We start from the raw sequence: 25,191 nt of genomic DNA, 5'->3' as shown, positions 1-25,191 counted from the left end.
AGAAAATCTGACTGTGAGGGGGTGAAGGCATTTTGGCTGATGAAGAGCTGTTCCTCATCTTGCACGTGACTGTGCTTACAGGATTGCATGCACTTGTCAAAACAGAACTGTTTGCCAAAATAGGTGAGTTTTTTTTTTTTTTTTTCAAGACAGGGTTTCTCTGTATAGCTTTACACCTTTCCTGGAACTCACTCTGTAGCCCAGGCTGGCCTTGAACTCACAGAGATCCACCTGCCTCTGCCAAGTGCTGGATTAAAGGTATGTGCTACTGGCGCCCAGCTTTGTGAGTTTTACTATACGTATATTGTACAGTAATCTTGAATTAGCAAAAGAGAAAAAGAAACTTTCTCATATCAAACAAGACACAGGGAATAGGACATGCTGGACAGATGGACAGGACATTCATCTTTATCTATGAATCACAGCACCTGGGTGACTGAGGCAGGAGGGGAATAGCCTGGGCTACATAGGAAGACATTACCTCACTTACAAAAAGGAGGAGGAAAAATATGCAGCATGTAACCTGGACAGAGTCTTGGCCTAGGAAAAGGCTAGACCTTTAATAGGGTAACAATTAAATTGGCAAAGTTAAAAAGGTCTGTATAGTAATAGATTATTGTTGATTTCCTGATTTGGATCATTATATTTTGATTGTCCCTGATGGTCACATCTGAAGGATCTAGATAAAGGATATAGGGGCTGCAGAGATGGCTCAGAGGTTAAGAGCACTGGCTGTTCTTCCAGAGGTCCTGAGTTCAATTCCCAGCAACCACATGGTGGCTCACAACCATCTGTAATGAGATCTGGTGCCCTCTTCTGGCCTGAAGGGATACATGCAGGCAGAACACTGTATACATAATACATAAATAAACCTTTTAAAAAAAATACAGTGCTGTGGGATGTCTTTCTGTATGCTGTGAACATGTGTGGCTCCCATTGGATAATAAATAAAACTGTTTGAGCCTGTGGCAAGAAAGCTTACAGCCAGGCAGGAAATCCAAGCAGAGTTACAGAGAGAAGAAGGGCAGAGTTGAGAGAGACACATGAGCTACCACTGAAGGAGCAACAAGATGCTAGCAGACGAGTAATGCCACAGCCATGTGGCAACATATAGATTTATAGAAACGGGTTAATTTAAGATGAAAGAGTTAGCTAGCAGGAAGCTGAAGCCATAGGCCATACAGTTCATAATTAATATAAGCCTCTGAGTGATTATTTTATAAGCAGCTGCTGGACTGGGGGTGGGAGAGATTCGTCTGGACTGCTGGGCAAGGCAGGACTGGAGAAACTTCCCTCTACAGTATAGGAGAATTTTTGTATTATATTGGTGACATTATATAAAAGCCTGATATTTCAAAATGAAGAGGTTAAAAAGTAAAAAATGGACCTTGAAAAGAAATTTAAAAAAAGGGAGACCACCCGAGTTCAGCTTCCACCATATCAGTTTTCTAGCACTGTGGTTTGTAGATTCTCAGAGTGTCCAGGTGTATGAAATCTGTATGATTACAACTCAGCCAGAAAGCTCTCCTGAGGGTTGAGATGGGGTTTGAGAAGCATGGGCACAATGACTGATGTGAATAAAGCACCCTGCAAATAGTAGTGCTATTGTTAGTAATAATGTGCCCAGCATGTAGAAATAAAGAGGTTCCTAAAGCCTTCTTTGTCTATGACTTGCTGTTTGAAAGGCCCTTGGTGATGGGGATGCTCCCCCCGCCCCCCAGTGCTCTGGAACTCCCTTGCCCACTCCACAGTTGTCCTCCAAGCCAGACGACAGGCTCACATTAAGAATCTGAGACTCCTTGGTGCTTGTCAAATGGGTTAGTTATGGATTCAAGACAGAGTCAGCCTTTTTTTTTTTTTTTTTTTTTTTTTTTTTTTTTTTTACAGATAGGTGACAGCATCCTCAGGCTTACACAGTGCCAACGGCATTGTAGCAACTTGTTTTCTGCCCTTTTATCAATATGTTAAGTCATTATGTTCCCGCATGTTAAACTGAATTGTTATACTAATGGGTTTTATGTAAATTATATAGTTTTAATTTGGAATTTGTGCTTAGCACAAGATAGGATTGCAGTCTATAATACTCAGAGTTGAGGCAGTGGAAGGATTTGGAAAAGAAGACAAAGCTAACCAGTTCATTTGTCATGCAATATTGATGTAAGTTATGATGTATATAGATATTCCATCCAAACAAATCTGTCAAAACTTGGATTTCTACTCCTTTTGTGTGGAATGATATTGCAAATATTAAAATAATGTTTAAAAGGGTTGCTGCAATGTGCTCCACCTTTCCTTCCTCTTTCCAAGGCTGGGGATGGATCCAGGACCTTGTGTATGCCAGGCAAATGCTCTACTATTGAACTACATCCCACTCTACTGTGCACCTTCTAGTTCCTCTCTGGAACAATCCTCCTTGTATTTTCTACTTGGCCAGTTGTCATAGTTTAGGTTTCTCTTAGACTATGACTCGATGTGACAATTCCTTGAATTTTAGAGAGATGACTGACACTTGGATTGGTAAATTGCTCATGGCCACACAGTCAACAGGTGAATATGCTGGGATTATGTGTCACATCCACCAGGTCTTGTATTCTGAAGCATTGGCATCCACTGGAAATGCATGGTTGGTCTGAGGATATGCAGGATGGAAGTGCACCAGGTCTCCAAGAGAAAACAGAAGGGAGAGCTTGGGGTGGACAGAGACAGGAGAGAGAGAAAGAGAGAGAGAGAGGAGAGAGAGGAGAGAGAGAGAGAGAGAGAGAGAGAGAAAAGAGAGGCAAACAAGGCAAACATGGCCTCCCGGCCCAGGAAGAAGAATTGTTGGAAAGTCTCTCAGGTAACTCCTGCAAGCAGGAGCTCGTTACACTTAGCATCCTGCAGCTCAGAATTTCTACATAGGAAAAACCATGAGGCTAGCTATATGCGCCAAAGAGATTCTCAAATCCAGATTTCCTGCTTCACTGTATCCATGGAAACTCTGGCTTCTGCGATCCCTGTTCTAAATGACCCAAATGGCTACTCTATCCTAGTTCACATTGGCTCTCCTCTGCAAGCTTTAAGGTGTGCTCACTTACTGGCATGGTGCCTTCAACTAGGGCTTCAGACACCTCTTTGGTCCAGAAGATGGAGGAGACACAGATAACTACCTGGCCAGGCCACTGCAAGACCCAGCTGTCACGAGGGACCTGGGAAGGAACAGTGGGGTTACTGTAGAATCAGTTCTTTGTGTGTGGTTTAAACTGACTTTCTACAACTACCTGCCCTCCCCCTTCCCCACCACACACACCTCATCATGATAGTAAAACAAAAGTCCTCTCTCAGTCCTAGAACTCACTGTGTAGACCAGGCTGGCCTCAAATTCACAAAGTTTTCTGCTTGCTTCTGCCACCAGAATCCTGGGATTAAAGGCATGCAGCACTATGCCAGGCTTGGGATTAGTGATTTACGTCTTTGTCCCTCAAGTATTGTGTAAAAGAAAAACAAAACAGTCTCAACTCTGCGTTATTTTATTGCTTCAAGACTGATTTTTTAAAAAATATAATCAGGGTCATGTTCAGAGAGTACTCACATCTCCCCTTTTACTGGCTGCATTAGACTGTGGTATTGCGGCATGCTTTCTTAGCCAAATCCTCCTCCCCAGCTTTTGTTTCCTAAACTTAAGATCAGGGTTTAGCCCCAGCACCACATAAACCAGGCATGGTGGTGCAAGCCTAGAATCCCAGCACGTGGGAGTTGGAGACAGGAGGATCAGAGGTTCAAGGGTGGCCTTGGCTGCATAGTAAGTTGGAGGTCAGCCTGGGCTCCATGAGACCTTGTGAATCAAGTCTGCTGGAGGTTGTAAACAGTTTTTATCAGAACACAGCCATGTTTATCATTTATATACTGTCTACAATGCTTTCGTGCTCAAAAGGTAGAGTTAGATACCACAGCCAGAGTGTGGCCCACAGAGGTGGGGGGGCTGTTCTCTTGGCCTTGTATAGAAAAAGCGTGGACTCCTGATGGCCAATGTCACACTGGTAGCTCTTGCTCTGTGACTCAGAATTTTTTTTTTTTTAATAGAAAATGGCATTGATTTAGATTTCAAAATCTACCATGTGGGACAGCAAGGTTGGTCTTGAGGACCTTTGTGAAAAGGCATTGGTTGCACATGTTTGTTTGATAGATGGAGTCTAACCATGGGGGTAGAGCCTGGAAGTAAGACACACACTGAAAGAGGAGACAAAACTCAGACACTGTCAACATGAGCCAAAGATTTGTCCCAATAGGTTATTTTTCCTTAGGCTTTCTGTCATCTTTGTGTCCATTAAGGCCTTTAGGGACTAGATTGCCACTCCCAGGTGATCCAAGTGAATGCCTACTTGGAAGGGGAGCTAAATGAAGCCACAAATCCCATGTGACAGGAAGTAAAGCCCCTACTCCCACCCCACCCCCATCACCAGAGGGCTCTAGGTAACCCGTCTCTTCCATCACCTGCATCTACCAAACAACTCTGCCAGAAAACTGCTCATTGCCGTAGATTCACAGGCAAAGGACCCAGAGGCTCAGGTAGGTTTCAGTGGTATCCTAAAGGTCCAGGGGAACTGACGCATCCAAACCACTCCCCAAAGCTTCCTTTGTAGTACCCTAATTCCTGTTTACCTGGGCATAAGCTTCAATCCCATTTCCAATAACTTGCCGCATGCTGGACAGCATCACCTTCTCCACCTGCTGCAGCCACTTTTCCACCATGCCCTGGGGGGAAATACAACAGCGGGAGGCAGCAACTGTCAATCAAAGCTGGACAGAGATTGTGGCAGAAGTCCAGCTCTCTTTCTGGAGCCAGATTCGGGGGTTGCTGCCTCTTCAAGTCAATATTATTTGACTGATTGCTTTATGCTTATTAACAGTTGTCTAGGAAGTGTGTTTCCTCTAGAAATTTTGTGTTTGTTTGTTTGTTTGTTTTTCAAGACAGGGTTTCTCTGTGTAGTCCTGGCTGTCTTGGAACTCACTCTGTAGATCAGGCTGGCCTCAAACTCATGGAGATCTGCCTGGCTCTGCCTCCCGAGTGCTGGGATTAAAGGCGTGCACCACCACCACCTGGCCTGCTCTAGGAAATATTTGATACATGTCCCTTCATATAATTTTCTCAAGCCAACAGCTCCTCAGGAGGCAAATGAAATCTTTATTCTTATTAATAAAATAAGTTTCTCCTTTTTATATTTTATTGCATGCATATGTGTCTGTGCATGGATGTGTACATGTGAGTGCAGATGCCTGAGGACACCAGAGGCGTGACATCCCTTGGAAATGGAGTTACAGACAGTTGTGAGCCGGCAGACAGAGGTGCTAGGCACTGAATTGGGTCCTCTTCAAGAACAGTATGCCCTCTTTGGATGCTCCTCTTTTCCACGGGGCTGGGAATAACTTACATTTTACTCATTATCAAAGGCCATATGACTTGAAGTGGCAGCACCCTCTGTAATCTCAGCACCCAGGAAGTCAAAAAAAAAGAGGATCTCAAGCTTAAGGCCAGCCAGGGCTAAATAAGTGAGACCCTGCATTCCCCTCCCCAAAAGATGTACATATGAAAAGCCAGGTTGGGTGTATGTGAGATTTCTCATTGATTCTATGTTTTGTGTGACTGGATTGTTGTCTACCTGGGCTCTGAAAGCATCATCAGGTCACCTGGAATCTGATCTCTGCTACTGCATCAACTTTATTCAAGATCTTTCCATGGTTTTATTTGTCCCATGGCCTACAATATAATCCCCATCTTAGAGATGGATAAACTGAGGCCCAGAAGTTGGAGTAACTTCAAAATGATTTAGTTATTAAGTTATGGAACCCAACTGTTCCACACTCCAAACTAGAGTCCAAAAGCTTAGCCCAGGGAACCCCCTGCTCTGGTTTGTTCTACTGTGGAGAAAAGAGCTCCCCCTCAAACACACAGGGGGATTACTTTGGCTTTTGCTGGGTAGATTGTCTGTATGAAGGGAACAGTTTCTTTTTCTGAGCTGATCATGCCCAGGATTTCCAGATTGTCTGTGAATTCCAGCTTGGCGATTCCTTCAAAGCACTTCTTCAAGTGTGGCTGCACACGGAGTGGGTCCTTTGTCTCAGACAAGATCTCCAGAAGTTCATCATTTGACAGGAAGAAGAACCTATTTCAAAGTAAAGAAAATGTGGTCATAGGGAGCTCTTTCAAGGACTGAATTTCCAGCGAGTAGATGCTCCTGACAGATGGATCCTCCTGGGTGATTACTAGCTGCATCCCAAGGTCTTTTCTAGGCCTGGCTCCTCTCCTCCATCACCCACCTGGTGCACAAAAGGTGAAGAACTTTTTTCTTTTTAAAGATTTATTTATTATGTATCTAGTGTTCTGCTTGCATGTCTGCCTGCAAGACAGAAGAGGGCGCCAGACAGCATTACAGATGTTTGTGAGCCACCATGTGGTTGCTGGGAATGGAACTCAGGACCTCTAGAAGAGCAGCCAGTTCTCTTAACCACTAAGCCCTCTCTCCAACCGTGAAGATCATTTTGACTCAGAGAGCAAGAGAAAGAATAGGAGCAGGCATTTCTGAGCTCAGTATGGTGGGGACTGGAATGACAGCTTGGCTCTCATCACTGCTTGTACTTCAGGATTGCCTGGGGAGCTCCTAAGAATTTCAATGCCAAGGTCCAAACACCCAGAGAGTCCCATGTATCTGATGTCTGATAAGGTCTGGGGAAATCTTTGATGTCTTAAAATCCCAGCTGACCTTAACATGCAATCAGTGTCAAGAACCTCTGGATAAAGAGGAAAGAGATTGCTCTTCTTTGTCTCTAGATATGCCAGAAAATGTTAAAGGTAGAAATGAAAAGGCATGTGAAGTACGTTATACCCTTGCATAAAAATGCCCTTATGTAATCCAGCACAGCAGACAAAAACAATGTGTTTGTAATGAACCTATGTGCAGGCAGAGACCTATTCTGTCTTTTAAGTGGAGGTAGTAGCCACTTCCCCACTTGCTCAGGCTATAAAGATGCAAAAATTACACCTTCAGAAAATGTTCAAGGTATCAACCTCTTTCATGAACCTGAGACTGAAAATTGTATAAAGAAGGGCTTATGGTCTTACTTAATATGATAAATTACAAGTTGCTCATAGTGTTTAGGGAAGACCATAAAGCCAGCCCAAGCTAAGAGGAACAATTGATTTAGGCATTTCTTGATCCTAGGCCATTTCTCTGTCTTGCTTTGGCTAGCAGAATCTAGTGAACATAGGTATATCCAAGTCCCAAGCCTTAGACTCTAGGAGACCTTATCATTGACACTCCTGATGCTCCTGTGACCATGTGAACAAACCTAGGCTAACCTTCCTAGTGCCCAAGTAACAGGAAGGAATCCAACCACCAGGCAAAGGATTAGGACTGACTCCAGTTGATTATAGTCACATTGAGTGAGCTCCATTCAGTTAAGCCCAGCCCAATGTGCCATACCATACAATTGTGAGCTAAATAAATAGCTGTTGTTTTATGCCTCTAAGTTTTGGAGTGTTTGTTATGTAGTAAAACAAACTTATATACTATCTGCAGTATTGAGAAAGAAGGAAGAGTTCAGTAACTACTTTTAGGCTGACTGAATAGTCAGTACCTAGTGAGGATGTTAGTTTCTACCATTTCTTTTTTCTTTTTTTTTTTTAGCTGAGGATCAAACCCAGGGCCTTGTGTTTGCTAGGCAAGCACTCTACCCCTGAGCTAACCCAGTTTCTACCATTTCTAAGTAATATTCAAATGGATGATCTCTGTTAACTTATGTTACCTCTATTATGTGTAAGGCCCAAAGGCAGAGTAACAATGTAAAATATTTTAGCATTCTGTATTTTTAAGGTAAAATTAATTTATGTGACAATCACCAACAGTTCAAAGCATTCAGTAAGATTGATTGACTTTATTTTACAAAAATTCATGAACTTGAGATATTCGTATGAGTGTTTAATGTGTGTTTAACTTAGGTAGAAATGTAGCTCAAAGAGATTAAATATTTGAATATCACATCAAGACTCTTTGGGTTTGAATTGCAGTTTGGACATATATCACTTTTGTCTTTCCTGGGGGAACATCATTGTTCTCTCACTTATAAAATCAAGATGACAATAATGATCCCAATGTTACAGGATTATCCTAAGGATTACCTAAGTATAAAGCATTTAGTGTGGTGTTCTGGCACCAGATGTAAATGCTGTATTAGTGTCGACTGTCGCTATTAGTACTAGGAATGGCAGCAAAAGGCTAGAGCCAAAGGCCCTGAGGCTGAAGAGACGGTTAAGTGTTTAAGAGTGTGTCCTACTTTTGCAGGGGACCTGGCTGCTCACAACTGCCTGTAGCTCCACCTCCAGGGAATCCAGTGCCTTCTTCTGGCCACTGTGGGCACCTGTACTCATGTACATGCTTCCACACATGACACACATAAATAAAATAAAAATTTGAAAGTGTTTGTAAGAGCCCACCATCAGGGGGTTTCCAGAGTTTAACCTCTTCTCAATGGTGTGCTTCCAAGTTAGTGTTCCCTCCACTATTTGTGTTTGCTCATGTTATCTAAAGCAAGACCCATTGGCCATAAGGGTCTCACTTTCTGAGACACTTTAAAATGTTCAATGGTGGTCTGGAGAGATGGCTCAGCAGTTAAGAGCATTGGCTGCTCTTCCAAATTCAATTGGATTTCCAGCATCCACACAGGAGCTCACAACTCTCACAGGGATCTGACACCTTCTTCTGGACTCCTTGGGCACTAGGCATGCAAGGGTGCCCAGACGTATATCCAGGCCAAACACTCATGCACATAGAATAAAAATAAAATTAAAAATAACATACAATGGTCTTAAGTGGCCAATGGCTACTTTATAAGACAGAACAAATAAAGAATATTTGGGTCACTGAGAAAAGATTTATCAGAGAATCATGTGCTAAACAGATACCAAGGGAATTTCTCCCATAGAAAAACCCCAAACTATCACCACTGTGACTATAAAAGCCTATACTGTTCTCTTGGTGAAGACTAGAGAGCTAAACTTCCTATAAAGCCACATTATAGTTTTTGTTGGTGTCTTTTGAGGCATAGTCTCAAGTAATCCTAGTTGGCCTCCAACTTTGTAGCTGAAAATGACCTTGAAATCTTGGTAGTCCTGCCTCCACCTACCAAGTACTGGGGTTATAGGCATGAAAACCTACATCCCAATGGAGTTGAATGGCGTGGAGTGACCAGCCACAGTGAACTCAGAAGTGACCCTCTTAAACAACATTGACTTTTATGTACAGCATTAGCTTTTGTGGGAAAGTTGCTGTACTTGGAGCTATAAATGTTAATGCTCAAAAAATTAGCTGATGGTTTTCAAACACTTCTGATTTAGATGTAGCTCAGTTGATCTGCACAGAAAACCTATGAACTGAGAGCCATTAATATTATCATATCTCAATTTCATAGTGGGGAACCCGAGTCTCAGATAGATTTGCTGAAGGTATTTAAGAGAATAAATAGAAAAGCTGAGATCCCAAGAGGGAGCTCTTTAGCTCTAAATAGCAGGTCTTAATCATGACTACTATGCCCTTTACTGGACAGAAACAATATTATTAGCTGGCCTAAGTGAAGATGTAACCCTTACAGAATCCATTTAGCTTCACTCTAGATGATGGCCGTGGAGGCATGTTAACTCCTAGATGTCATCCCTTGGGAACCAGGGAAGCAGGAATGGAATAGAATCCAACTCTAACATGAAAAATTTAATTCCACTACATATGCCCTCAAAGAATATATGAAAGAACCATCCTGGATACCTGGGGAAAAAGAGCCTCTTCTTTTCCAGGTAGTCATTCAGTCCCCGCTGGATGTCTTCCAACAGAATGTTGGCTTCCTGAAGCTTCTCAGTCATTCTTGGCTGATCAGCTGCCACCAGAACCCTGGTATCTTTCACCTGGGACACACACACACACACACACACACACACACACACACACACACACACACACACACACACACACACACACACTGAGAATCATTATGGGTACTCAACGTTGGTCATGATAATGAAGTCATGACCAACTCACCAACTAGTGATGCTGCCTACCCAAGTAGCCACTTCCTGATGTTTTCCTAGTCCCACAGGGCTAGCTGCTCACCAAGCATGACTGCATTTCTTCAATCATGGCTAGCTGGGTAGAGGTTGGGCATCACAAATTCAGAGTCAATTTCATCTGAACATTTTGGGGGTCTAAAACATAGATCATAGCAGTCTGTGCTGGCCTGTGCTGAACCCTTGATCAAGGAGCTTTGGGCCATGTAAGGATCATCTCCTGCCAGCTACTCTGTGGCAGAGCAAGCCAGTCTGAAGGGAGAGCCCCAGGTGGCCAAAGTGGAAAGAGGAGTATCAGCAAGAGTATAAAAAGAGTACTTGTGAGCTCCAGAAGGCTTCCTTGGCTCTCTGTTGACCCTTGGGAGGCCTGGCTACACTTCTGTCCTTGTGCTGTATGAATGACCCAATGATTTTTCTTGGCTTACACTTAGTGGGTTTCTATTATGTGCAACCAAAGAAGGATAACTAATGTAAAATCTGCTCCACTGGCTGGGTCTTATAACTGCCCCCCATACCTCACCCCTAGAATCCAGACCACAAGTAATCCAAACAGATATACTTCATTGAGATAAATTCTCTGATCGTGTACCACAATTTGAGTTTTTCAAAAAGGGAAAAATATATCCTCTCAGGAGATACACCTTACACATGTGTAACTCATCCTTCCAGGCTTGGTTCTACTGTCACCTGCTTTGGAGTTCTCCTTGACACTCCCAGAAAAGTGTATTGCTCCCTATTGTCTACACACCGTGTGCATACATGACAGCTTTTGTTTATTCAAGCCTGTGCACCTCATAACAGAGTTGTAAAAAAGTGGAAATCATGTTGTTCTTCTCAAATATTTTCTGACTTCTAAGATCATATCTGAGTCATCATATTTGCCAAAAAAAAAACCCCATTAAATAACTGAGTATCAGTATGCACCACTATTTGAAATCTAAAAGGATACCAACCTATGAAAATGGTACTGCATTGCTCTTTAACAAGGTCTTTTATCTCATTAGACATGATAGCTAAATAATGTCAACTGCTAAGAGTTATCTCCAGGGAGGTAAGGTTTCAAAAACTTTCTCCTTTCCCTATCCATATTTCCATATTTGAAGTTTTAATAAATTACAACAATGATATAAAATGTCAAATTTAAATTTCACTTGTAGTTTCAAGGGACATAGACACAATGTACCATGATAATATTTTTTGCTGGTGAGATGCAAGAGATAAAACTCACCGCCTGAGTCATAAGTGTTTTCCAGTAAGAATCCACAGTGCCAAATTTCTTGCCCTCTGTTGGCATCTGGGCTATGATGTCCTCTGAGCTGAAGATTGGTTCCAGGTACAGCCAAGTGACTTGGCATTTTAACCAGGCATCCAAATTTTCCTGTACCCGAACTAGCTTTTCTTCCCATTTCTGTGAATGTAGAATTCCACATCTGAATCAGTAACCTGCCGCTCTGCAGCACACACCAGTGAGTGAGCACACAGATGGATGGATTCATTGATTCATTGACTCACCATTCACTTGTTTAAAAAATACTTATTGAAATGTATCTCATGTGGCTACAGTTTCAGGGAATATGGATATAATGAAACAAAGAGTCTTTCGCCTTGTGAAGCTCACATTTTAGTTAGATAACAATAATAAAGCTTATTCTTTGATGAGTGATGATCAGGGAACTTTATATATATATACCATTATATACATATATGAAAGCAATTTAATTCAACTACCTTATGAGATATTAATAAATCTATGTGGGTTGGAGAGATAGCTAAATTGATAAAGTTCTTTCCTCTATACCAGAACTCAGGTTAAAACAAACAAACAACAACAACAAACTGGGTGTAGTGACATAAGCTTGTAACCCCAGTGCTGGAGAGGTGGAGACAGGCAGGTCTCTGGAGCTGGCTGGCCAGTCCACCCAGCCTGCTTGACTGGTGAGAGTGCTTGTCTCAAAAACAAAACCAAGAAGATTGCTGCTCAAGACTATCCTCTAGTTTCCACAAGTCACACACACACACACACACACACACACACACACACACACAAAATGTAATGGAGATATTAACAAACCTCACGTTTACAGATGCAGACTCTGAACACAATAGTTCAAATAGCTTCCCAAGGTCACACAGCTAACAGTGAAGGCAGAACCAGAATACAGACCCAGAGGTCTGGACCCAGGAGGCCTATGGCACTTTTTCTTTTTCCCTTGAGCTCTACCCCTAAGACATTTTCCACCTCCCTACCTATCTCACTTCTACAGACAATGATTAAGGGGGGCTAAACTCTTAGGGTCATGTGGCTCATATTCTAGTGCTGTGGATATCTCTCTATATAAATAAAACACTGATTGGCCAATAGCCAGACAGGAAGTATAGGCAGGACTAACAGAGAGGAGAAAAGAAAGAACAGGAAGGCAGAAGGAGTCACTGCCAGCTGCCGCCATGACAAGCAGCATGTGAAGATGCAGGTAAGCCACAAGCCACGTGGCAAGGTATAGATTTATGGAAATGGATTAATTTAAGCTATAAGAACAGTTAGCAAGAAGCCTGCCGCGGCCATACAGTTTGTAAGCAATATAAGTCTCTGTGTTTACTTGGTTGGGTCTGAGCAGCTGTGGGACTGGCGGGTGACAAAGATTTGTCCTGACTATGGGCAAGGCAGGAAAACTCTAGTTACATTCTAGATTACTATAGACTATAAAATACTTGGCAAATATATTTTTGTTTGACATATTCAAGCCTCATCTTCTCCTTCAGCAGACTGCTTCAGCGGCTCGGGAAGCCATGATCTTAATTGTACCATTACTGCTCTCCGTCTTGTGTTCATTCCTCCTTTCGTTCGTCCATTCAGGGAAAGGGAAGTTTATTTTTCCATTGAACTTGAGAACCCCACCCCTCCTCTGAGAAACTGAGACCTAATAGGCCACAACAAGATATACAATGGCTGTTTTCTTACCCGACATTCTGCTTCTATTGGCTTGATGAATGCAGAGCCACACATTGTCTGAGTCTTTATCACGTGATCATCGAGTAGCAGTTGAATGTCATCAACCGCACACAAGATGCTTGTATCCTGCCAATAAAGATGCCCACCCAGTCAAAGTCAAAATCATGAGACCCATTTGCCTTGCCTATGCCATTATCCATGAGAGTTCCAGAAGGCGTCTATGTCTCATAAGACTTTTTCATCATAAGATATTTATTTATTTATTTATTTATTTATTTATTTATTTATTTATTTATTTATTTTGAGACAGGGTCTCAATACAGATGTTCCCACTTCAGCCTCTGAAGCACAATGCACCTGGCTCACATTGGTTACTAAAATACTCATTGTCAGACAGGAGCAGTGGGGGAATGTCTGTCATCTCAGCACTCTGAAGGCTGAAGCTGGAGGGACACATGAGTTTGAGGCCAGCCTGGGCTACTTCATAAGATCTGTCTCAATAAACAAAATGAAACAAAACAAAAGAAACATTTTACTGTTTGACTTATTTGCAGAAATCAACCTAACCCAGACCTCGAGTCTGTTGGGGGAAAGACAGTCCCCTTCCCCAGTTTCCTACCTCTCTGACCATTTGCTTTCCAGGCTCCCTCAGGGAACATCAGCTTCCAATCCATGGGTACTACCTAGGTTCATGTACTGTAGCCAATAATAGGTGTTCTTGTAGTTATTTTAAGATGAAATTCAAAGATTTTTTTAAATTTCAATTCATGAGTTCTCTTTAACTGTCTACTAACAGGACATACTTATTAGGTTAATTACATTTAATCCCCTTGTAAACAAAGCTTTGCTTGCTTGTTCTATGTGTGGTCACATGATAAAAGTACATAGACCTGTAACTCCAGTTTTTCTGTCTTATACATTCGGTGAGTTCTATCTTGCTATCATGTAAGAGTATTGCATCTGCAGTCAGTTCCTATGGGTTGTACACTTTCCCTCAGCCATTGTGGCAGATAGACTGCTGATAGTCTGCCACCTACAGCAAATCTGGTCTTGCTTGCTTTGACTTTACTTCCTTCAAGCTTGCAGACATAGATGTAGACACAGATATAGATGATGCAATTGCAGATATGGACTGAATCTGGCCTAGGATGTATTCTTCTGTCTATCTTTCCTCAGTGTGTCTGAAAAGCACGACTAGCTCTTCATAGACTGGAGTCTTCACTTTCATTTCGCTATTGCTTTTTGTTGGTAGCGACTTCAGCCATAAACTTTGAAGGTAAATCAGGACTAATGAACCTGCTCATAGGTCCATAGCTGAACTCTTCATCACAGCCCAGCAGCCTCTAGAGCAGTGTCTGGCCCAGTCAGAATGCACATCTCCAAGCTTAAGGAACACATGACACTTTGCCTTGTTGGGAAAGACCTGGTAATTAACTCATTTGCCTCCAGTTCTCCTGCCTCTGACTGACTCCTGGATGGTTCCTATCCAAGGGTGAAACCAAGGCCTTGTGACCATCAAAATCAAAGAGAGAAAAAAGTCACAGGAGGAGGATGATACATTGTTCAGAGAGAAGGGATGTGCTCAGAGCTCCAGGGTTTTGGTTCTATGTTGAACATTCTAAAAATGGAGTGCTGGGGGTGTGGTCACATGGCAGAGTGCTTTCCCAACAAGAACAGAGCCCCAAGTTCAATCTCCAGTGCTACGGAAAAGAAAGCCAGGAGGGCAAGTGCAGACAGATGTTCAGGCACCCAGAAGGTGGGAGAGCAGGGAAAAAAATCTATTGTGATTTTCTTTTTAAGTATCCCAAATGATTCTGCTGTGCAGTTAGCATTTGGGATGCTGTTCCAGGTGTGAATGGGGAGCAGTATGTGAATATCTACCTGTGCCCTCCACAATGAACTGGGCAGCAGTTCCCATATCTACTCTATGCTTCACCACAAGACCAAACTAGACCCTGGGGTTATCCAAGCAAATGTACCTCCACATTCATTGCACAAACTCCTATCTATCTGCAAACACCCATGAAAATAAAGCAATCCACACCCTTACAATTCAAACTGGTTTGTAAGTGTCTGGGAATTTGCTAGTTCTGGAGAACCCCAGACCCCACTCTCATCCCCACAAATTAGTTGAAAGAGGTCCTGAAGGAATTCCTGTACGCATTAAAATTTAAGAAGTAAAATGTGTTGTTGTCCTGCTTCTGAAGGACCTGAGTTGGTGTGTGTGTGTGTGTGTGTGTGTGTGTGTGTGTGTGTGTGTGTGTGTGTGTATGCACAGTTACACAAGCCTGTGTTCTTCTTGAGACATGTTAATTCAGGAGACTCACTCCATTCCTTTGCACTAGGTCAAAAGACCCTTTGATTTTGAGATATATGGCTCCAGTGGAGTGTGAGAGCAAGGATGATGGAGGACAGGCAGGCAGAGGCAATACCCATGCAGAGGGTTATTCTTCTATGAGGTCTGTTGCATATAGAATCATGTCTGTATCTACTACATTACACACAGGGCTGCTTTCAGGGAGTTACCACTGGACTGACTCACAGTGTCCCTGTACTTCACGAAACTGAACGTCATGTTGACCCAGTCTGACTTCATCTTCTCCAAGTTTTTCTCCAGAGAGTATTCCTTGCTGGCAGCTGCACCAATGGGCTCCAGCCTGAGGAGAGAACACACCAACACCAACATCAACAGGCAGTGGCAGATACCTGAGGAGGAATTTCAGTTCAGTCTTAAGAGATTTCCAAAAGCTTTAATTTCAACAAAATGTTTTCTCTAAGGTTTGCCAGCTACTTCCAATGGATTTCCTGTTCTGAGTACTGTTGTCTTTTGGGGCTCTTTATAAGTTGAGTGTTTCTCCAAAATTCCCACTGAAGTTCTAATCCCCAACCATTCAAAATGTGACTATGTTCGAAGGGTGTTTAATGAGGTGATTATGTTAAAATGAAGCCATGGAGGCTGAGCCTAATCCAGCAGGACTGGTGTTCTTATAGGAAGAGTTGATGGCAATCACACAGAAATCAAGAGCATGTGAAGACACAAGGGAAAGGTGGCCATCTATATGCCAAGGAGAGAGGCCTTCAAGAAGACTAGTCCATAGTCATGGACTCCAGGACCCCAAAACTATGAAAAATAAGTTTTCAGCAGCCTAACTTACTTGGCTCCTAAGGAATGACAGCCAGGGTGTCATCTGGCCTCCACTTCACATAACACACATGCATGCACACCCCCCCACATTTGTACCTCCCACTCACAAACACACTTGCTCACCCCCAAAACAAACAGAAATAAACACAGCCATTCAGATAATACAAATGATCACCCTAGAATCCCAGGGCATTTGGGGATGGAGAAAACAAAGAGATCGTTCATCACAGTGTGCTTCATGGATCTTAGTAGCTGGAGGTCATCCTAGTTTGCTGTTTAAGAGGAAACAGGCCCATGAAGGCTGAGTGGTTTGTTCCAAGTTCTAAGAGTTGGGCAGAGTCTCAGGTTCCCAGAAAGAATTTGTTTTTAGTTTCCCTTTGAAATAACATCCCTTACTCTTTCTAGTTCCAACTCTACAGCAGGAAAAGAAATAGCCACTTGGGTATTGTCAGCCCAAGTGGGAGTCATTGATATTTTCAATCACAGTGACCCCCTGAACCAAAACCTGTCTAGAATGAGGGATAACCCTTACCTTTCAACAAATTTGCCGAATCCAAATTCCAGCATGTTCGCGAGGCACGTTGTCTCTGTGGGCTTTATCTCATAGCCAACAATCTCACTGATCTGCAAAGAAAGGACGGAGATGAGGGGCAGTTGTGGAAGGTAGCACTGTCCAGCGGAACCTCGGTAAGGATGGGGAATGTCATTGTCTGCACTGTCCAGCATTGTAGCCACTAGTCCCAGGAGGCAGTTGAGTGCTAAACTGGGGCTAATGCGAGGGATGAACTGAATTTTTGTGTTCAATTAGTTTTAACTAACTAGTACTCAATGAAATGACCACATGGTTGCTGAGTCTGACACTGTGGATCTGAGGGTTCAGAGGGCTGTTGCAGAGCCACACTGTATCTGGTTCTTCCAAGTTTGTCTCCCAATCAATTCCTGAGCATCCCAATGACCAGAACAGAGCCTCAGTTATGCTTCAAGGGCCTATGGAAAGCTCCTCTGTGATTCAAGCTGTAGTGAGTATTTGCTGAGTGTGTGTGTGTCGTGTCTGTCTGTCTGTCTATCTGTCAGATACACTCTCCAGTGCTCTGAGCTGAGGAATAAGAAGGATTCCCTTTCAAAAGTGCTCCCATGCTGGGCTTGTGATCCTGCCTACTCAGGAGTCTGAGGAAGCAGAATCATAATTTCTGGCCCTGCCTAGGCTACAAAGTGAGTTCAAGGCCGGCTTGGCCAGCATAGGGAGACTCAAAATTAAAAGTGAAAGATGATTAATGGCACAGCGTGTCCCTAGGTTTAATTCCCAGTACTGCTCAAAACACAACAGAATAAAGAAGAGCTCCCATCCACATCAGGGGGCTACTTGTCAGGGTCTCCATCCCACTGATGTGACACTCGCCCAGGCTCACCTCTTCAGTACAAACACCCCCAAGGAAGCTCTGAGGGAAGCTCCTGAAAGACCTAGGTAGCACCAGGGTCACCCATGCTAAAGATGGGGGCTGAAGCAGGAATGAGTGTCTGTATGAAAAAAAAAATCTATTGATGAGTTTTACCTCCATTTGGCTGCCAGAGGACTAGAAAACACCAGAGCAGAAAAGAGTGTGGGTGCCATGTCACACTCTGTCTTACCTCGTGTCCTTGGCACCTGACATTTGGTAGACATCAATAAGTATTCATGGAGGAAAAGCCTGACTAAATCATAGAACTTGAATAGCTTCCAATCTGGGTTCTGGGGACCTCTGGAGGATCAGTATGGTAATAAACTAAAAATAATGAGCAGTTATTTGGGGCTTACTAAGAACCATATTGTTTCAAGAGCTTCTCACACTTATTTTAGTCTCCTAGTACCACAAAGAGCACAGCTTATGTGTTAATCCCACTTCACAGCTAAAGAATCTGAACTGGAAACATCTTGTCTAAGACCATCAAGTTAAGAAATAGCAGAATTAGGATTTGGATCCAATTCCGACTCTAATAAATATTATTCTCCAAACTCTAATGTCTCTTACAGGTCCTCTATATACAGCTGTCTGTGTCATACACTGAACAGCTCTGGACAAAGGTAGTATTTGGCAGAATTTCTGCAGAACACAAGCCGCACAAGTGGCAGCCTTGACCTTTCACTATTATTGAAAATATCTACTACCTACTTATCTGTCTATCTGTCTATCTGTCTATCTTGTGTTTTTTTTTTTTTTTTTTTTTTTTTTTTTTTTTTTTTTTCTGTGTGTGTGTGTGTGTGTGTGTGTGTGTGTGTGTGTGTGTGTCTCACAGGCACCTGGATATCATAACACACATGGGGAGGTCAGAGGACAACTTTGCAGGAATTGCCTCTCTCCTTCTGACATGTGGGTCCTGGGCAATGAACTCAGGCTGTCATGCTTGGTGGCCAATTCCTTTCCCTGCTGACCCATCTTGCTGGCGCATTTATTCTTTTATACATTAAAATACAGTAACACACTGACTATCTCTGGGGCTAAAGCACGCTTACATAAATCCCTCAGCATCGCAACTGGCTCACAGCGAGGACTTGGAGATTGGCAGGATTTTTTTTAATTCTTTTTCTTTTAAAATTAAATATTGACAAGGCATTTGTTTCTCTAATTTTAAGATCCTGGAGCAATGCTGTCTGTGGAGACACTCGTTCCTTATGGCCTCTAAGCCTCGCAAACATGGCTCGAATGAATTGAGGTTTGTTCTGAATATAGCGCCAAATACTTCACACTACTGATTTCAAAGCTGATGGATACATAAATGATGTGTACTAGTTTAGACAGCACGTGTCTATAAAACCTGTTTACTTATTTCCTTTTACTTTAGAAAATATGGCTGGGCTGGGAACACAGCTTAATGGAAGGGCACTCACCTCACACGTGCAAGCTCCTAGGCTCAAACCCCACTGCCACAAAAAAGATAGGAAGGAAGGAAGGAAGGAAGGAAGGAAGGAAGGAAGGAAGGAATAAAGAAAAGACAAAGACAAAGACAAAAGTTGCAGTCTTAAAGTGTGGCTGCTAGAAGCATTAGCACTTGTGTACAGCTGGTTCTGTTCTTAGGGACAGCGCCCTCTGAGCTTTTGGACCGGCTTAGGTTCTGTTCAGCTGGTTCTGTTCTCAGCGCCCTCTGAGCTTTTGGGCCGGCTTGGGTCCATAGCACTGGCTGTGTGTTTCCTTGTCCAAACTTGTTTTAAACCCAAACAGCAATACCTTGTTGGGATCTGTAAAGTCTATGACCCCAACACAAGGCACCATTTTTTTTTTTTGTTGAGTCAGTTCAAATGGCTGGCAACCACAGCCCAGCTGTCCTAGGATCCCAGATCTGCCCTCAGGCCTTGAGGGGTAACTGGTGGCTTAGTTTTTAGAGCCTTTTAACCAGAACAGGATCTGTGTAAATGGGTTTCTCGAGGGGACCCATTAGGGCAGATCTTGGCTTTGCCAGCCTTGGGGCTGTCACAGGTCTGGGGCCTGAAGTGGGGACAGCCCCTAGTGTATCTGGTGACACCTGTCCTTTCTTGTCTGCTAGGCTGATTGGATGCATGCTTTAGAGACTCCTTCCTTCTTCCTGGGGGCTGCATTCTACCGTTGGGTTGGATCCACTGTTCCTTCTGCCTGTTGTCCTCCTCACTCCTCAGGGGCTCTCCTGTCATTTGTTCTGTTTAAGCCAAACAGAACTGGATTCCAGCTCCCTCCTGGTCCACTGACTGGCTATAGGACAACTTACTTCATCTTTCCAATTCTCAGTTTTTCTGCCTATGGACTGGAGATAACCACAGTCCCTATTTCAAAGAGTTTTTGTTAGATGAAATGGGAGAATTCAAATAAAGTGTGCGATACAATGTCTGGGACCTTGTGCCTGAGCTGAGATCATTACTCAGTTCTAAGTCTAGGGCATATTTGTCTAAGTGGCCCATGGAAAGATTTAAGAAGGATGAGAACTAAGAATGCCGGGGGTTTGGGGGGTGGGGGTGTGTTAGTGCTTACACAGGAGGACAGCAGGATGCCAGAGGAAGCACCAGAGGGAAGGCATGGAGACCCCTGGAGTGCTATTTTAAAGAAATTATGGATAATATTTTTAAGTTGCTGGGGCTCCAATTTAGAGGCTCGCACTGTTAGACAAGCACTCTGTGACTGAGCTACATCCTTGGCCCTAAGGAGTGTTCTTTAAATGTTGATGAAAACACTTTGAAAAGTGCCATCTCAAGGATAAACTTGGCCCTCTAAGAAGTCACCTGTCGCCGGGTGGTGATGGCACATACCTTTAATCCCAGTACTCGGAAGGCAGAGGCAGGTGGATCTCTGTAAATTCAAGGCCAGCCTGGGCTACAGAGTGAGTTCCAGGAAAGGCTCCAAAGCTACACAGAGAAACCCTGTCTCAAAAAAAAAAAAAAAAAAAAAAAAAAAAAAGATTTTTAAGAAGTCACCTGTCCACCCAACATCCCCAAATCCCAACATTCTTAGCTCCCCACATAGATCAAAGGTCTAGGTTATTAACATCCATGGGGATAGAAGCCCCAGGAGCATCCATAAGGCCAGAAGCCCTTTGCAGATTCCCTTTAGGGTAGAGGCCCACGTGATGACCTGTCACCTGCCTTCCTGCACAGCATCCCGACCCTTGCTGGGGTCCTGGGTCTCCTGCTTTACTCCAGAATTGAAGACGGCTCCTCCCTGCAGACCCGAGCCACTCAAGACCCTGTCTTTCTGTGGCGATCAATATGCTCCTTGCCACCAGCTTGGGGGGTTCACCAAATGTGATGTGTGTTGGGAGACTGGCTTCTTTCAGGGGTCGTGACCTCAATCTCATGCATAGTCCTTAGAGAGGAATCTGCCCATGGCAAGCCGGCCACCTTGCCACTCCACATAGCAGCTCCCTGGTAGAGGGCATTTCAAGGCCATTTGAATGTGACAACTCTTTCGAAACACAGCAAGCCTTCCTTTCTCGTGCTTCGTGTTCACACCACACTTGTCACCCTCGCACTTTCCTGCTTACGAAAAGCCTAACTAATTTTAGAGAGAATATTTACTGTTCTAATTTATAGGCTTACGGAGCTTAAAGAGTGCAACTTACTTCTTTGTGTGTTTGTGTGTGTGTTTGTTTGTTTGTTTGAGACAGGCCTCATTCTGTAGCCCAGGCTAGCCTGGAATCTACTATGTAGCCTGTCTCAGCTTCTCAAATGCTGGACTAATGGGAATGTGTCACCACACCCAATGTGCCAAACTCTTTCAAAAACCTATCCTGTTTGACCAGAAAACTCTACACCAAAGGCAGCCTGCACAAGAATCATCTTGGATCATTTGCAAGGTCTCAGAGAAAGGGGGGAGGCACATGGGGTGGGGTGGGGTGGGGTGGGGGGTGGGGGGACAGGACGATGCTGGAGGAGCAAATCAAAGCTTTCCCAGTGTGACTGTAACCACTGTGTTAGAATATTTACACACCAGAAGTGGGGGTCCAACCGAAAGGATCGACCTGGTCATGAGACAGGAAGCTCATCCCATTTCAGGAAGGGATCCACCTATTCCCTTCCTGAAATCCAACATGCCAATTATAACCTCCTTGGCCTCAAGTAGATTTTCATTTCCTGCTTTCCTAGGGTCCCCAGGATGGGGCAGGCCGGACCACACAGGGGGTGACAAGAACCTGCTGCCAGTGCCGATCCTTCATGCCGGGGTTGCAGGCGATGTTGAGGATGGGTATGTGCTGCTTGAACTTCTCAATCTTCAACTTGACGTTCTCAGCTAAGCGCTTGGGGGCAGGCATATCAAGCAAGGTCTTGGTCAACTTGTACGTCGTCCTCCACATATTCCCAATCTCCTCCGCGATTTCCTCAGCATTCAGCAAATAGAGCGGGCCTGGAACAAAGGGAAGTTCAGACGAGGATGGAGTGTCTCGGCCTGCATTAATTTCCCGGACTTGAGAGTGGGTGCCAGTTGAGAAAATGAGCTCAGGCTCCGGGACTGGGCCTGGATCTACTGGCCTCTGCTTAGGCCCTAGAGCCTTGCCCAGGCCTCCACACTGTCATCCGCCATACACGGCAACAACAGACTCCTGGAAGGGTGACTGGAGTCAGTGTGAGAAGGTATAAATCAAACAGCAAACTTCACGCTGGGCATAGAGTGTGGGCACGCGCAGGGATTGGTCCTTCTGACTAGTGTTGAATGCCATGTCAGCAGTATTAAAAGGATTTCAATGCGTTGTAACCTAACAGTTCGGGGATGGGAGCCCTCTAGAGTTCTGGGAGGATAATATATAATATTATAATTAACATAAGTTTGAAATTAGTAAACAAGGAAAGAGAAAAAGAAATAGAGAGTATAGGCTCAGTGGCTAAACTGAGGGCCTGAGTTTGGGTCCCCAGCACCATGTTAAAACAAACAAACCAAGCTGGGGAAATATTATGTGAGTGTAACAGCACTGAGGTGGGAGAGACCGTAGATTGTGGAGGCTCTCTGGCCAGCCAGCCTAGTCAAGATGGGGAACTCCAGGCTCAGTGAGAGGCTCCCCCACAACACATACATTTGAAATAAATGACACTTTTAAAAATACTTCAAAATATTAGTCCCTCCTCCTTTTTTTTTTGGTAGGGAGTTTTTAGCATTGGCTTTCACATTCAGCCCAAATCTCCCCATGTTCTCATGGTAATGCATTACTTCCTGTTGGAACGTTCTAGACCAGCATTACTTCCTACATTATGGTATAGCTAACTGACTCATAAACACCCTCCAACTCCCCAGGGTCGCCTAGACCAACGGCAACTCCATTCACTTAATATGCCTCAGCAACTCAATGTTTTTGTCAAATCACTGAAAATTAAATCTTACAAGGAAAAGTAGGGGCTGGCAGAATACTTGGAACAGAAGCCACTTCCAGGACGAGGAGTTGTCTGGCAGTTGACTGAGTTAATGGTGACTTTAAAGGCAGGGTGAATTTTAGGCTAAGATACCAAGTTACTGTTCCCTCTCAACTACACAAGCAACCCTCTTCTCTTAGCAGTGACTCGAGCCACAGGGTGCAAAGTCTGGCACAGAGGAGGACTTCTTTCAGAGAGCTTCCTAGGGGGCGTAGCACAAGGAATTCTGCTTCTCGGTACACACTCAACTTCAATGGCAAATGGGGAAAAAATGCATTTTAAAGGAAAAAAAAAGATGAAAGTAAGATAATATTTTAAACATCTGATCAGCAAACACAACTTTGAAAGCTGTCTTCTTTAGGTTTGTGAAGAGTAAGAAACGGGCACTCTCGCAAATTGCTGGAAGAAGGAATTAAAACATCACTTTTCTGGAAGACAATCATGAAAGTCAGATTTTCCTCCATAAGAATCGTTTTTAAAATCTTATTAATTTTCACAACATGCCTTTTGGATCTTCGACATTTTATACTTAGGAATCCATCTTAAGAAAACAGTAATAGAGGAGAACAGGAGTGATTCTGACCAAAACACACTACATTCATATATGAAATTGTCAAAGAATGAATAAAAAATGTTTTAAAATAGAAAACACTCATAATTGCCCCAGAGAACCTCAGTAAAGATATTCATCCAGCTGTGCTTACTGTACCGAAGCCCTAGAAATGAACACTAAAGTTTCAGATTTTATCTTTTTAATACCTTGCACAGAGATGGCATCCAATCAACTATTTCCCAATAAATCACCTTCTTTAAGCCCATCTCCTAAAATCCATATTGATATAATAATATATATTATAGCCTAATACAATAATATATAAATTACATATTTACTACATATTATGTATCATATATTCTAATATAAATTATAATGTATAAATAACTAAAATAATATAATATACTCTATTGTGTATATAATATTTACAATATACTATATTGTAATATAATATGACCCATACTGAATAACTAATATTCCCATATGGATGGCTGCAGTGTATTCAAGTTGAAGGAGTTTTTCATCAGCAAATTGGTTGCTTTTCTGTTCAATAAGACAAGGCCTACCAAATTGCCAGAACCAAAAACTCAAAAGCCACCCAGGGTTTTTCCTTCATCTTCCTTGTCTTATGTGTCTATTGTACTCTGTTGATTCTGCCCACACATTGCCTCCCCAGCTCCAGAGCCTGGAGTGAAGGGTAGTTTCTAGATGTCCGCAGCACTCTGGCCCTTCTTAATGCAGCATCTCAGAGGTGCTGTCCTCAGTCTCTCTCCTCTTCTTGAAATCATCACCATGACAAAGGCTCTGGGTGCTGATGTGATTTAAACCTGGAAATAGGTATCTCACTCTTTGGTTTCTTGTCTCCCCTTGTTATTACATTGAGAAAATATAAACTGTTGCTGTCTTAATCCAGAGTGCTGGAATCCAAACAGCAAATCTGATTTCTGAGCTGGCTGGGTGGATCGGCATCATCCCCACCTCCGTCCCTCCTTGTCCGGGCAGGGTTAGAACTTGGCCTACCATTCATCCACTCCTCTGACTTGGTGCTGAACTCGTAGGCTGTTACCCACAGCTGCTCAAAGGGCACTTTGTTGATCATCAGGGTTTGCAGAAGAGGGAAAGAACTCTTCTCCTTCTCCAACAGTTCTTCTTCCTTGTTGATCAACTGTAAGAAAAAGAGAGGCAGTCTGTTGGATAGGTGGTTCTCTTGAACCCTGGAAACCTCCATGGCAACTTCCTCAGCACTGAGAAAGCCAAATGGAGGAGGCAGACACTCATTCAGTGGGGCAGACTTAGTGGAAAGGTCCTTCCGCTGCCTCTGAGGGCCATGGTACTTGAGATCTGGCTACTGGAAACTGTGATGTGATGCTTGTTGCTTCATCTTTGTTTCCAGCATACTGTAGACCTCTCCATTTTCATAATTTCTACGTGAAATTTACTTGTTTATATGACTGTTTACCAGCCTTCTTACATTAACTTGCCTCAAAGGGAAGAACTTCAATGTTTTGTTGTTTAAACAGCTTGCTAACTGACCTTTGGGGAAAGTAGCTTACTGGCTCCACGTCTTTTTTATCCCACTAAAGTGGGCATGCATAGGGATAACAAGCTGCAGAAG

At 43.3% G+C, this 25,191-nt stretch overlaps 1 protein-coding gene across 1 annotated transcript in view; it reads right to left on the bottom strand.

Moving 5' to 3' along the window:
• Dnah3 (dynein axonemal heavy chain 3) overlaps positions 1-25,191 on the bottom strand; it is a 164,820-nt gene that overhangs the window by 102,648 nt on the left and 36,981 nt on the right. The window contains exons 17-26 of the mRNA XM_028867827.2: positions 24,597-24,741; positions 21,814-22,025; positions 16,715-16,806; positions 15,580-15,694; positions 13,047-13,163; positions 11,316-11,495; positions 9,792-9,928; positions 5,939-6,140; positions 4,639-4,731; positions 3,075-3,185 (exon numbers count right to left, since the gene is read on the bottom strand). Coding sequence (XP_028723660.1) covers positions 3,075-3,185; positions 4,639-4,731; positions 5,939-6,140; positions 9,792-9,928; positions 11,316-11,495; positions 13,047-13,163; positions 15,580-15,694; positions 16,715-16,806; positions 21,814-22,025; positions 24,597-24,741 — 1,404 coding nt within the window. The remainder of the gene's footprint in view (positions 1-3,074; positions 3,186-4,638; positions 4,732-5,938; positions 6,141-9,791; positions 9,929-11,315; positions 11,496-13,046; positions 13,164-15,579; positions 15,695-16,714; positions 16,807-21,813; positions 22,026-24,596; positions 24,742-25,191) is intronic.

This window comes from Peromyscus leucopus, chromosome 1 (assembly GCF_004664715.2).
Source record: "Peromyscus leucopus breed LL Stock chromosome 1, UCI_PerLeu_2.1, whole genome shotgun sequence".
NCBI lineage: Eukaryota > Metazoa > Chordata > Mammalia > Rodentia > Cricetidae > Peromyscus > Peromyscus leucopus.
The sequence above is the reverse complement of the archived record's forward strand: the minus strand, read 5'-3'. Positions and strand labels throughout refer to the sequence as shown.